Source organism: Arachis ipaensis, chromosome B5 (assembly GCF_059453495.1).
Source record: "Arachis ipaensis isolate K30076 ecotype BB chromosome B5, ASM5945349v1, whole genome shotgun sequence".
NCBI lineage: Eukaryota > Viridiplantae > Streptophyta > Magnoliopsida > Fabales > Fabaceae > Arachis > Arachis ipaensis.
Window position 1 is genome coordinate 39,885,921 of NC_142440.1, and position 12,436 is coordinate 39,898,356.

Sequence of the window (12,436 nt, forward strand, 5' to 3'; positions counted from 1 at the left end):
TCGGGCATTACGACGACACTTATACTATTTAATACTAAAATATGAGCCTGTTTAAAACTTTAAACCGCAACACCGCTCCCAAAGATACTTTCGTTCGATAACGTACAACGTACATCCATAAATACCATTCAACTTACAACAACTCATAAAGAGTACATCCATATATATATATATATATATATATATATATATATATATATATACACACATACATATATATAAATAATATTACAAACATTAACCAATACAATTCCTATCCCTCTTACAGAATATATATCAAGGTAAAGGCGAGGGTACAATAAACCATAACTAAAACAATACAGAGTATCACAACAACAATTAAATAAGCTCTTCGTAACTTCTGCGCCCATATCCTGAAAGGGGAAAAATGTAGGGGGGTGAGAACATCATCCTCGAAAGGGTTCTCAGTAGAGGGTTTTTGGGAATTACTGTAATAGGATACATGAAGATAACCGCACCAGTGATTCATAACCGTCTTATGCCTCTTTTCAAAAACAGCGGTTTACAATGAAAGTAAAGTCGGAAATCTTTTCGGAAAGAAGAACCGTTCAATTCTCAAAACTCAAAAGCCTTTCAAAAATGGTTTATCTATGCGGAACCAAAATAGCCTTTCATAATTTTATTCCAAACCAGAAACACAAAACCGAAATCAACCGTCAGTTCATCTCTTTCCAACCACGGCCCTAGGCCCAAACAATCCAACCAACAACCAATCACCACAATCCAACAGAGTCCCAGATGCAAACACAGATAGGAAGTTCAAGCACAAACAAACAGTTATTACAAGTAGAACAGTTAGCAATTAATCACATAGGCAAACCAAGTATAATATGCACACCCAACCAATGTCACACAAATGCATATGATGCATGCCTGTCCCTAGTGGCTGATGATATCATCCGTCGGTTATAGAGCCAACCCGACAAGTCCTGGTAGCTAACCATTGGACTGTCCCTCTGTCGCGCATCCCCAACTCGAGTTATACTCATCATAAACTTGATCATAATCATGATCCATATCCATCACCCTCACTGGTGAATATTTACGGGGGCGAGCTCATCCGGGGCTTTCACAGTGCCCGGCCACACTTACGACATAGGGTCAACAGAGTATCAAGTCCCAACCTGGAGCACGTGGTGGCTAGCCACTGCTACTACCCAGGGAAACTCGTATCTCAGATAGTGGAAGTGCAACATTCACATTTATCAATGATTCAGCATAAACATGCAATCAATCTCATCCATGGATCAACATCCATCTCAGCCATCCGGCTCACGGTTCATTCTAGAACCAGCCAATATTCATATCATACACAGCCATTCCGGCTCACGGTTCAATCCAGAACCAATCAATATGTATAAACATACACAGCCATTCCGGCTCTCAATAAAACAGCACTTCCACATTCAAAATCATCAAATTCATGAAATCGGCATTTAAGCCATAAATCATTTTCTCAACTCATTTCACTTTGAAATCAAGTTTCAACTCTTTTCAGCCTTGGCTTTAAAGATCTCATTTCTCAAATCATCTCAGGCTCATAAGCCACTTTTACTCAAGGTAAATTCTCCTTTCAAAACAATGCCACTCTCGGCATCCTCTTTCCAAAACTTCCATAATCATGGCAAGTTAAAAGCCTCTTTGAGATATTCAAATTCACCCATCCAACAATGGGATTTTATAACAAAAGTTCCTCGGCAGAGTCCCAAGTCTTTAGGGGAGAATAACATAACTTATTTCGCCAAATTCATTTAAAATCATTAAAACATTGGCTTTCCGACTTGAGTAATAAAATAGGATTTAAGCCAAACCGAGTCATGTAATCATTTACTTCTTTCAAAGCCGTTTCCTTTACTTAGGCAAAACTAACTTCAACCCCCATGATAAACTCTAGAACGTTTCAACTGTTCAAAATTGTTTTAGTCTTGCAAGAATTCAGAATTCAAAGAGTACTTAAAACCTTTCTCAAAACATTTCAAAATGAAACTTGTCAATAGACATTCAGGTTCTTTCAAAGTCATTGAAACTTCTTTAATTGAAACCCCCAAGTCAAATTCAAAGGCATAAACCCTCTTTACATCCAAACAGCTTTAAAACACAAGTTTCATCTAAATAACCTTCTCCTGAAAGAGATACAATGCCTTTCTTAAAAAGCAAGACTAAATCACAATTTCCTCTTTATTAATTCATTTCAAAAGCATGAATCATCCTTTTCTTGATAATTCAAATAAAATAGTAGAAGTCTTTAACCCATCATTTCTCCATACAACATTCAATAAAGACTCGGATTTTATAGAAATTTCGGCAGCACCTCCCCTAAAACTTGGACTTTTGCCACCCGGTTCGGGTCCCAACTAAACCGTTTCTCATTCCTTTTCAACAGCTCAAAACCAGAAATCAATTCAAAAGCAAGCTAAAACCAACAGTCGCCTCAGTGGCATATCTCAAGGAAACCATTTCAAAATCAACTCAATGTCAACCGATTTAACTCATTTCCAAAGTTTAGAAGAATCGGTTCAGCAATAAATCATTTATCAAAGACCAAATTAATTAAAGCAACCCAGGCTGAATTTCAAGAGTATTCTATCTTTCACATCATCAAAATAATTGACTCAATCCAAACCAATCCTCAACGGATTAAACTCATATTTCAAATCTTTAAAGAATCAGCTTGAAAAGCATTCTGTTTCACAAAACCATACAACAATCTGTTCATCAAAACCAAATAATAATCCATTCAAACATATAATTACATTCATCTAGGATAATTAATCATCACATAAGGCTTATACAATCACCAAATACATTACCTCACATCAGTATCCATATGTAATAATTCCGACATATAAAATATAGTTTTTGGAAAGCGCCCCTACCTCGGCAAGCAAAACTTAACCCAAGCGTGTCAACTGAACTCTTTTTGCTCTGCCCGAAATCACCGGCAATCAGAACCCGACTCGGCTTGCTCTCTCGAAAGCAGAAACAGCTACAAGCGGCATAAGCAAACCGGATTCTAACTCCTAAAACCATTAACATCGCAAATACTTTATTACACAGAACAGAGCACTAACTCAGGGCTTTTCGAAAATCGAAATACTCACTGAAATAACAAAACGAAGCAGCCGCAACTCCAAATCGACTCGGCAGCGGCTCCATTAAATTCCGAGCGATGGCGGCAGCTCGAATCTCTGATAATAGCAGCTGTACAACCACGCAGTATCAACAATCTTCCCAGAATTTCAAAAGAACAGAAATCTCAACTAAACCCCTTACTGGCATACTTTTCCAGCAACGGTAATGGCGTTTCCCGGCGGCAGAAGCGGCCAGAAGCTTTGGCGGTACCTTCTGACAGCAATGGCAACAAGGAGCACAGCGGCGGCGCGTAGATCGGCGAAGACCCTCAGCAGTGGCGCCGGCAGACCAGGGACGCGATGAACACTGCGACAGCCACGATAGCAGCAGTGTCGCAGCAGCGGACTGCACTTCACAGCGACCTGTGGACGAGCTGGCGACTACGCAGGTGACGCGATGGTGGCGGTGAGCTCCCTTCAATGGCAGCACTGAGGGTGAAAACAGCCCACGGCGATGGACCCTTGGTGGCGGCGACAGTCCATCAGCACGGCGGCAGATTGACGGCATGACACAGAGGCTCCTGGGTCGCGTTCTTCTCTGCGATCTGTCTCTCTCTCTCTCGTCGGGTTCTCCTCAGGCGATGGTGGTAGCTTTCTCGCGGCACTCTTCTACCTTGAGCGGCGCCGATGGTTTCCTTCTTTCTCGGCGACAAGGATGTCGGCCACAAGCCCGCGACCCCCTCACCGGCAAGCCATCCCTCATCGTCAGCGTTGGTGGCACCAGCAGCATGGATTCGTCGGCAGGGCGCAGTGGCGCGGCGCCGAGGCGTGGTGGCAACGCCCTTCCTCCCTCCGGATCTCCCTTCCCTGCTTCCCCCTTTCTTTCTCTGCGTCTGTTCTTCTATTCATGGAAAAGAAAACTGTGTTTGACTTGTGCCGCTGAGCAAGGAAGAGAGGGGTAGGGTGTGACGGCTGAGAGTGAGGAAGAAGGGTAAGAGTGTTGTGTTGTGTAAATTAGGGTTAAGGGCATTTTAGTAATTTCACATAAAATTGGGAATAATATAGTAATTGAAACCCAATGTAAATCCAACACTAATTATATATAGAAAATGCCATTTGTTCATCATTTTCACAAATTATTTTCAATAAAATGCCCAAATCTAAAAATTAGAAATAATAAAATTAATTTCTCTATTTTCCAAAATAGCAGTACTAATATTTAAAATATTAGTTACTTAGTCCAAAACATATAAAATCCTTATTGTTTCACAACTGCTAAATTTATAATTTAAATATAGAAAATAACCCAACAATTATAAAATTGGATAAAGATCATAACTCGTCTCAATTTCAATAAATCAAAACTTGCCTTAATTATCTTTAATAAAACAATTTCTGAAATTAAGGCTATAAATAACTATATGATTTGAGACTTGATCATAAAAAGGCTCTTCAAAGGTTCTGGGTCTTACATAATATCTCAACATATAAACATATATACGGTTTTCAAATACTTGGACGGTCGTATGCATAAAGATACAAAGGTAGGAGTATGGTTGCAAAGCAAACATTACAAGATAGGCTCAATGCCCAAGGTCATATAATCTCAAAGTTTTACAAAAACTTGAGGTACCAAAATAGGGTGCAATTCAAGATAGGCGTTCACAAAGCAAGGCGGTATCAATGTGACATAAAGGCTACCAAAGCAGGTTGGTAATAAAACAACGGCCACAACGTTCGCCGACAAATCTCGTTCTTACTTCAGAACCTCAACCTCCCAACTCCGCCAATCATTTTACAACCTCATGGCCAATCATAAGCCTAACAACCGCAAATCCATTAGCAAGGAACAAAACATCCACAACTCATAACATGGTACACCTACCGTTTCACCTTCCATATACACATATCACGTCTTAAGGAACTAACGCATCGTTACCATGTCTACAAATCGCACGTGATATCAAAACAGTTCTCGAGTCTACTCAGAAGGATACAAGATTTAAAAAGGAGAGTCAAATGTCAAGGATAATACTCAAAGATTTGGGAGAATGTATCTAGGTCCAGATAAACAAGGACTCTCAAGCAATGAAGTTTGCTAGACTCAACTCAATTGGCAACTTCAAAGATGACCCTTGGATCAAAGAAGTTCAATAGGATCAATAAGAAGAAAATCATTGCATCAGTTTGAACAAATTCAAGCTGAGTCGAAGAAGTATGAGGTTCACAAAAGAGAATATCTCAAATCCAAGACAAGGCTCACAGAACTCAAGAGCACGATTACAATACTTTCGAATACATTGTTCTTAAAAGAATCGAAAACTTGTAAAAATATCACTTCGCAGTCTGAAAGAGAAGTTAAACAACAAACATCCTTCAAGAGAGTAACAAAAGCATAAACGTGGCTTTACTTCAATACAATTTCATGTTGAAGTAGATTATGTAGAGTTCCAAAAACAAAATGCACACAACTTTGGCTAAGAGCTAAAATATTTCCTCAAATATTTTAGAAAGATAATTAGATGCACAACTTAACCAAAAGCAGTTCATAAAAACTCGGAAGTAATCAAATGCTTGTTCATAATTCTCAAAATTTCATATTCAAACAAGCGTGTATAACATTTATAGCAAGTACAAAAGAGGAAGTTAAACTCTGTTTAGAAAAGAAACTCCGAAGTAAAAATTTGCTTACCATTTGGTAAAGGAAATAAGTGGTGCGTTACAAATGAACTGGTTTCCACTAAACAAGGGAGCTTTTCAAAACTTCATTTAAAATAGCACATGCCAACTTTTAAATTAACTTCGTCAAAATCGAACAATGGTTTCAATCTAAATCAAGCAACAGAAAATAAATTCCGTTTAAAACTTCTTACAAGAGAATTCAAAACTTCTTTAAAAAGTTCAGAACAAGACTCCCAAAAGTGTCCTTAAAATCACCATCTCAGAAGAACATTCAAGAAGTTTAAGATGTACTAAAAAGGAGTCAAGCCTTGCAAGAAAGGATCTTAAACCAAGGTAGTCCAAACAAGATTCACTAGGCATGAGTCATCAAACAAACTTTCAATTGATCCAAAAGAATACAAAAGTCATAGAAAAAGACAACTCAATCATTTGTAATTTTTCAATGATAAATCTTTAACTAAAAACTCTTGTAGAGATAATGGGAGAATAAACAATGCACTATCTTGAAATGAATCAAGCTGACCCACATAAGGATGAGATTCACAAGAGGGGACAAACCAAGATCAATGGTAACGTTCAGAAGATGTAAAAGATTAGTTAAAAACAGAATCACGTATGACATTCATAGAGGTGAAAAGCTTAAGAAGGAACCAGTCCGTTCATAAGAAGAAGCTATGAATCCAACATTTTCAAAAGAACAACAATAGCATAAACCATGTAGTATGCTAAATCAAACTCAAATCAAAATGAATTAAGTAAAGTTTATCAAATGAAACTCAACCGGGATAAAAGCGAGAAATTCCCTTTCTTTCCAGAATTTTGAAAAATACCCCAAATACACAATCAAATGAAGATGTGCGTTGGCACTATAGTAAAATTACTAGAAAGTCAAATTGTATTTCAAGTAAATGCAGTTCCGCAAACCAGTAAAAGTACAGGTGATGTATTAGAAATAAATAGTTGTTAAACTGTATAAGAAATCTTCAAAGTTCCACATATAGATAAGTGTATATCTAGTCAACAGCAATTTTTATAAAAATTCCAAAATTAGCTGTAATCACTGTCAAATAAGAGGAAAACTGAATCAACAAATTCTCTAAGAATGAACTCGGAACCCAGAGTTAAAAGTCACAGCACATTAAGACAAGTTCAAGACTATATCAAAGAATACTTGAATCAAGAACTCAAACAGAGGAAGACAGATGCATCAAGGATTCTAAACAAGCATATGCACTTAAGATCATTCAAGAATGCATATGAATAGAAGAATAGAGTGGAAACATCAAATTACTTTTCAAGAGGAGTACCAAACAAGAACTTCAAGTTAGGATATAAAAGAACAGGTCGACTCGAACAGAATTCAAGACACATAACTGAATAGCCTCGAGAAAAAGTTTCTATCGTTCCCAACACCCGCGATTCGCTTTACTCAAAACTCGTATATCATCTATGATAACCCATTAGTGCTCTCATATACATAATTCACTAGTATTAAGCCGGCCAAACTTAATACCAAGAATTATGCAATGCAAGACTAACAGCGTTAATCAATAGATCGTCATGTGCATAAAGCTCTAATTCTCGTCATTCGACAAGACCTAATACATGACAAACGCTCAGAGTATGCAACTGAAGCACAGTAAGTCCATTCCTCAGGCTCTACAGGAAGAACTGCTCTGATACCATAATGTAACACCCTAACTACCAAAGCTCACGCTTCCGGCTGCGCAACTCTGATAGCTCGGGCATTACGACGACACTTATACTATTTAATACTAAAATATGAGCCTGTTTAAAACTTTAAACCGCAACACCGCTCCCAAAGATACTTTCGTTCGATAACGTACAACGTACATCCATAAATACCATTCAACTTACAACAACTCATAAAGAGTACATCCATATATATATATATATATATATATATATATATATATATATATATATATATATATATATATATACATACATACATATATATAAATAATATTACAAACATTAACCAATACAATTCCTATCCCTCTTACAGAATATATATCAAGGTAAAGGCGAGGGTACAATAAACCATAACTAAAACAATACAGAGTATCACAACAACAATTAAATAAGCTCTTCGTAACTTCTGCGCCCATATCCTGAAAGGGGAAAAATGTAGGGGGGTGAGAACATCATCCTCGAAAGGGTTCTCAGTAGAGGGTTTTTGGGAATTACTGTAATAGGATACATGAAGATAACCGCACCAGTGATTCATAACCGTCTTATGCCTCTTTTCAAAAACAGCGGTTTACAATGAAAGTAAAGTCGGAAATCTTTTCGGAAAGAAGAACCGTTCAATTCTCAAAACTCAAAAGCCTTTCAAAATGGTTTATCTATGCGGAACCAAAATAGCCTTTCATAATTTTATTCCAAACCAGAAACACAAAACCGAAATCAACCGTCAGTTCATCTCTTTCCAACCACGGCCCTAGGCCCAAACAATCCAACCAACAACCAATCACCACAATCCAACAGAGTCCCAGATGCAAACACAGATAGGAAGTTCAAGCACAAACAAACAGTTATTACAAGTAGAACAGTTAGCAATTAATCACATAGGCAAACCAAGTATAATATGCACACCCAACCAATGTCACACAAATGCATATGATGCATGCCTGTCCCTAGTGGCTGATGATATCATCTGTCGGTTATAGAGCCAACCCGACAAGTCCTGGTAGCTAACCATTGGACTGTCCCTCTGTCGCGCATCCCCAACTCGAGTTATACTCATCATAAACTTGATCATAATCATGATCCATATCCATCACCCTCACTGGTGAATATTTACGGGGGCGAGCTCATCCGGGGCTTTCACAGTGCCCGGCCACACTTACGACATAGGGTCAACAGAGTATCAAGTCCCAACCTGGAGCACGTGGTGGCTAGCCACTGCTACTACCCAGGGAAACTCGTATCTCAGATAGTGGAAGTGCAACATTCACATTTATCAATGATTCAGCATAAACTTGCAATCAATCTCATCCATGGATCAACATCCATCTCAGCCATCCGGCTCACGGTTCATTCTAGAACCAGCCAATATTCATATCATACACAGCCATTCCGGCTCACGGTTCAATCCAGAACCAATCAATATGTATAAACATACACAGCCATTCCGGCTCTCAATAAAACAGCACTTCCACATTCAAAATCATCAAATTCATGAAATCGGCATTTAAGCCATAAATCATTTTCTCAACTCATTTCACTTTGAAATCAAGTTTCAACTCTTTTCAGCCTTGGCTTTAAAGATCTCATTTCTCAAATCATCTCAGGCTCATAAGCCACTTTTACTCAAGGTAAATTCTCCTTTCAAAACAATGCCACTCTCGGCATCCTCTTTCCAAAACTTCCATAATCATGGCAAGTTAAAAGCCTCTTTGAGATATTCAAAATCACCCATCCAACAATGGGATTTTATAACAAAAGCTCCTAGGCAGAGTTCCAAGTCTTTAGGGGAGAATAACATAACTTATTTCGCCAAATTCATTTAAAACTCTAGAACGTTTCAACTGTTCAAAATTGTTTTAGTCTTGCAAGAATTCAGAATTCAAAGAGTACTTAAAACCTTTCTCAAAACATTTCAAAATGAAACTTGTTAATAGACATTCAGGTTCTTTCAAAGTCATTGAAACTTCTTTAATTGAAACCCCCAAGTCAAATTCAAAGGCATAAACCCTCTTTACATCCAAACAGCTTTAAAACACAAGTTTCATCTAAATAACCTTCTCCTGAAAGAGATACAATGCCTTTCTTAAAAAGCAAGACTAAATCACAATTTCCTCTTTATTAATTCATTTCAAAAGCATGAATCATCCTTTTCTTGATAATTCAAATAAAATAGTAGAAGTCTTTAACCCATCATTTCTCCATACAACATTCAATAAAGACTCGGATTTTATAGAAATTTCGGCAGCACCTCCCCTAAAACTTGGACTTTTGCCACCCGGTTCGGGTCCCAACTAAACCGTTTCTCATTCCTTTTCAACAGCTCAAAACCAGAAATCAATTCAAAAGCAAGCTAAAACCAACAGTCGCCTCAGTGGCATATCTCAAGGAAACCATTTCAAAATCAACTCAATGTCAACCGATTTAACTCATTTCCAAAGTTTAGAAGAATCGGTTCAGCAATAAATCATTTATCAAAGACCAAATTAATTAAAGCAACCCAGGCTGAATTTCAAGAGTATTCTATCTTTCACATCATCAAAATAATTGACTCAATCCAAACCAATCCTCAACGGATTAAACTCATATTTCAAATCTTTAAAGAATCAGCTTGAAAAGCATTCTGTTTCACAAAACCATACAACAATCTGTTCATCAAAACCAAATAATAATCCATTCAAACATATAATTACATTCATCTAGGATAATCAATCATCACATAAGGCTTATACAATCACCAAATACATTACCTCACATCAGTATCCATATGTAATAATTCCGACATATAAAATATAGTTTTTGGAAAGCGCCCCTACCTCGGCAAGCAAAACTTAACCCAAGCGTGTCAACTGAACTCTTTTTGCTCTGCCCGAAATCACCGGCAATCAGAACCCGACTCGGCTTGCTCTCTCGAAAGCAGAAACAGCTACAAGCGGCATAAGCAAACCGGATTCTAACTCCTAAAACCATTAACATCGCAAATACTTTATTACACAGAACAGAGCACTAACTCAGGGCTTTTCGAAAATCGAAATACTCACTGAAATAACAAAACGAAGCAGCCGCAACTCCAAATCGACTCGGCAGCGGCTCCATTAAATTCCGAGCGATGGCGGCAGCTCGAATCTCTGATAATAGCAGCTGTACAACCACGCAGTATCAACAATCTTCCCAGAATTTCAAAAGAACAGAAATCTCAACTAAACCCCTTACTGGCATACTTTTCCAGCAATGGTAATGGCGTTTCCCGGCGGCAGAAGCGGCCAGAAGCTTTGGCGGTACCTTCTGACAGCAATGGCAACAAGGAGCACAGCGGCGGCGCGTAGATCGGCGAAGACCCTCAGCAGTGGCGCCGGCAGACCAGGGACGCGATGAACACTGCGACAGCCACGATAGCAGCAGTATCGCAGCAGCGGACTGCACTTCACAGCGACCTGTGGACGAGCTGGCGACTACGCAGGTGACGCGATGGTGGCGGTGAGCTCCCTTCAATGGCAGCACTGAGGGCGAAAACAGCCCACGGCGACGGACCCTTGGTGGCGGCGACAGTCCATCAGCACGGCGGCAGATTGACGGCATGACACAGAGGCTCCTGGGTCGCGTTCTTCTCTGCGATCTGTCTCTCTCTCTCTCGTCGGGTTCTCCTCAGGCGATGGTGGTAGCTTTCTCGCGGCACTCTTCTACCTTGAGCGGCGCCGATGGTTTCCTTCTTTCTCGGCGACAAGGATGTCGGCCACAAGCCCGCGACCCCCTCACCGGCAAGCCATCCCTCATCGTCAGCGTTGGTGGCACCAGCAGCATGGATTCGTCGGCAGGGCGCAGTGGCGCGGCGCCGAGGCGTGGTGGCAACGCCCTTCCTCCCTCCGGATCTCCCTTCCCTGCTTCCCCCTTTCTTTCTCTGCGTCTGTTCTTCTATTCATGGAAAAGAAAACTGTGTTTGACTTGTGCCGCTGAGCAAGGAAGAGAGGGGTAGGGTGTGACGGCTGAGAGTGAGGAAGAAGGGTAAGAGTGTTGTGTTGTGTAAATTAGGGTTAAGGGCATTTTAGTAATTTCACATAAAATTGGGAATAATATAGTAATTAAAACCCAATGTAAATCCAACACTAATTATATATAGAAAATGCCATTTGTTCATCATTTTCACAAATTATTTTCAATAAAATGCCCAAATCTAAAAATTAGAAATAATAAAATTAATTTCTCTATTTTCCAAAATAGCAGTACTAATATTTAAAATATTAGTTACTTAGTCCAAAACATATAAAATCCTTATTGTTTCACAACTGCTAAATTTATAATTTAAATATAGAAAATAACCCAACAATTATAAAATTGGATAAAGATCATAACTCGTCTCAATTTCAATAAATCAAAACTTGCCTTAATTATCTTTAATAAAACAATTTCTGAAATTAAGGCTATAAATAACTATATGATTTGAGACTTGATCATAAAAAGGCTCTTCAAAGGTTCTGGGTATTACATTATGGTATCAGAGCAGTTCTTCCTGTAGAGCCTGAGGAATGGACTGACTATGCTTCAGTTGCATACTCTGAGTGTTTGTCATGTATTAGGTCTTGTCGAATGATGAGAATTAGAGCTTTATGCACATGACGATCTATTGATTTAATGCTGTTAGTCTTGCATTGCATAATTCCTGATATTAAGTTTGGCCGGCTTAATACTAGTGAATTATGTAAATGAAAGTACTAATGGGTTATCATAGATGATATGCGAGTTTTGAGTAAAGCGAATTGCGGGTTTTGGGGGACGTTAAAAACTATTTCTCGAGGCTATTCAGTTGTGTGTCTTGAATTTCTATTCGAGTCGACCTGTTCTTTCATGTCCTAACTTGAAGTTCTTATTTGCTAGACCTTTTGAAGAGTAATTTGATGTCTTCACTCTATTCCTCTATCCATGTGTATTCTTGTTTGACCTTAAGTGCATATGCT

General features: G+C 38.8%; 2 protein-coding genes across 2 annotated transcripts; both read right to left on the reverse strand.

Annotated features, from left to right (window-relative positions):
• Positions 1 to 2,832: 2,832 nt before the first annotated feature.
• On the reverse strand, positions 2,833 to 3,660 carry LOC148563928 (uncharacterized). Its single transcript, XM_088487579.1, has 3 exons — positions 3,364 to 3,660; positions 3,123 to 3,222; positions 2,833 to 3,041 (listed from the first exon to the last, which is right to left on the reverse strand). The coding sequence occupies exons 1-3, from the start codon at positions 3,658 to 3,660 to the stop codon at positions 2,833 to 2,835; spliced, it is 606 nt and encodes a 201-aa protein (XP_088343705.1).
• A 6,575-nt stretch (positions 3,661 to 10,235) lies between these two features.
• Positions 10,236 to 11,063, reverse strand: LOC148563929 (uncharacterized). Its single transcript, XM_088487578.1, has 3 exons — positions 10,767 to 11,063; positions 10,526 to 10,625; positions 10,236 to 10,444 (listed from the first exon to the last, which is right to left on the reverse strand). The coding sequence occupies exons 1-3, from the start codon at positions 11,061 to 11,063 to the stop codon at positions 10,236 to 10,238; spliced, it is 606 nt and encodes a 201-aa protein (XP_088343704.1).
• Between the last annotated feature and the right edge of the window lie 1,373 nt (positions 11,064 to 12,436).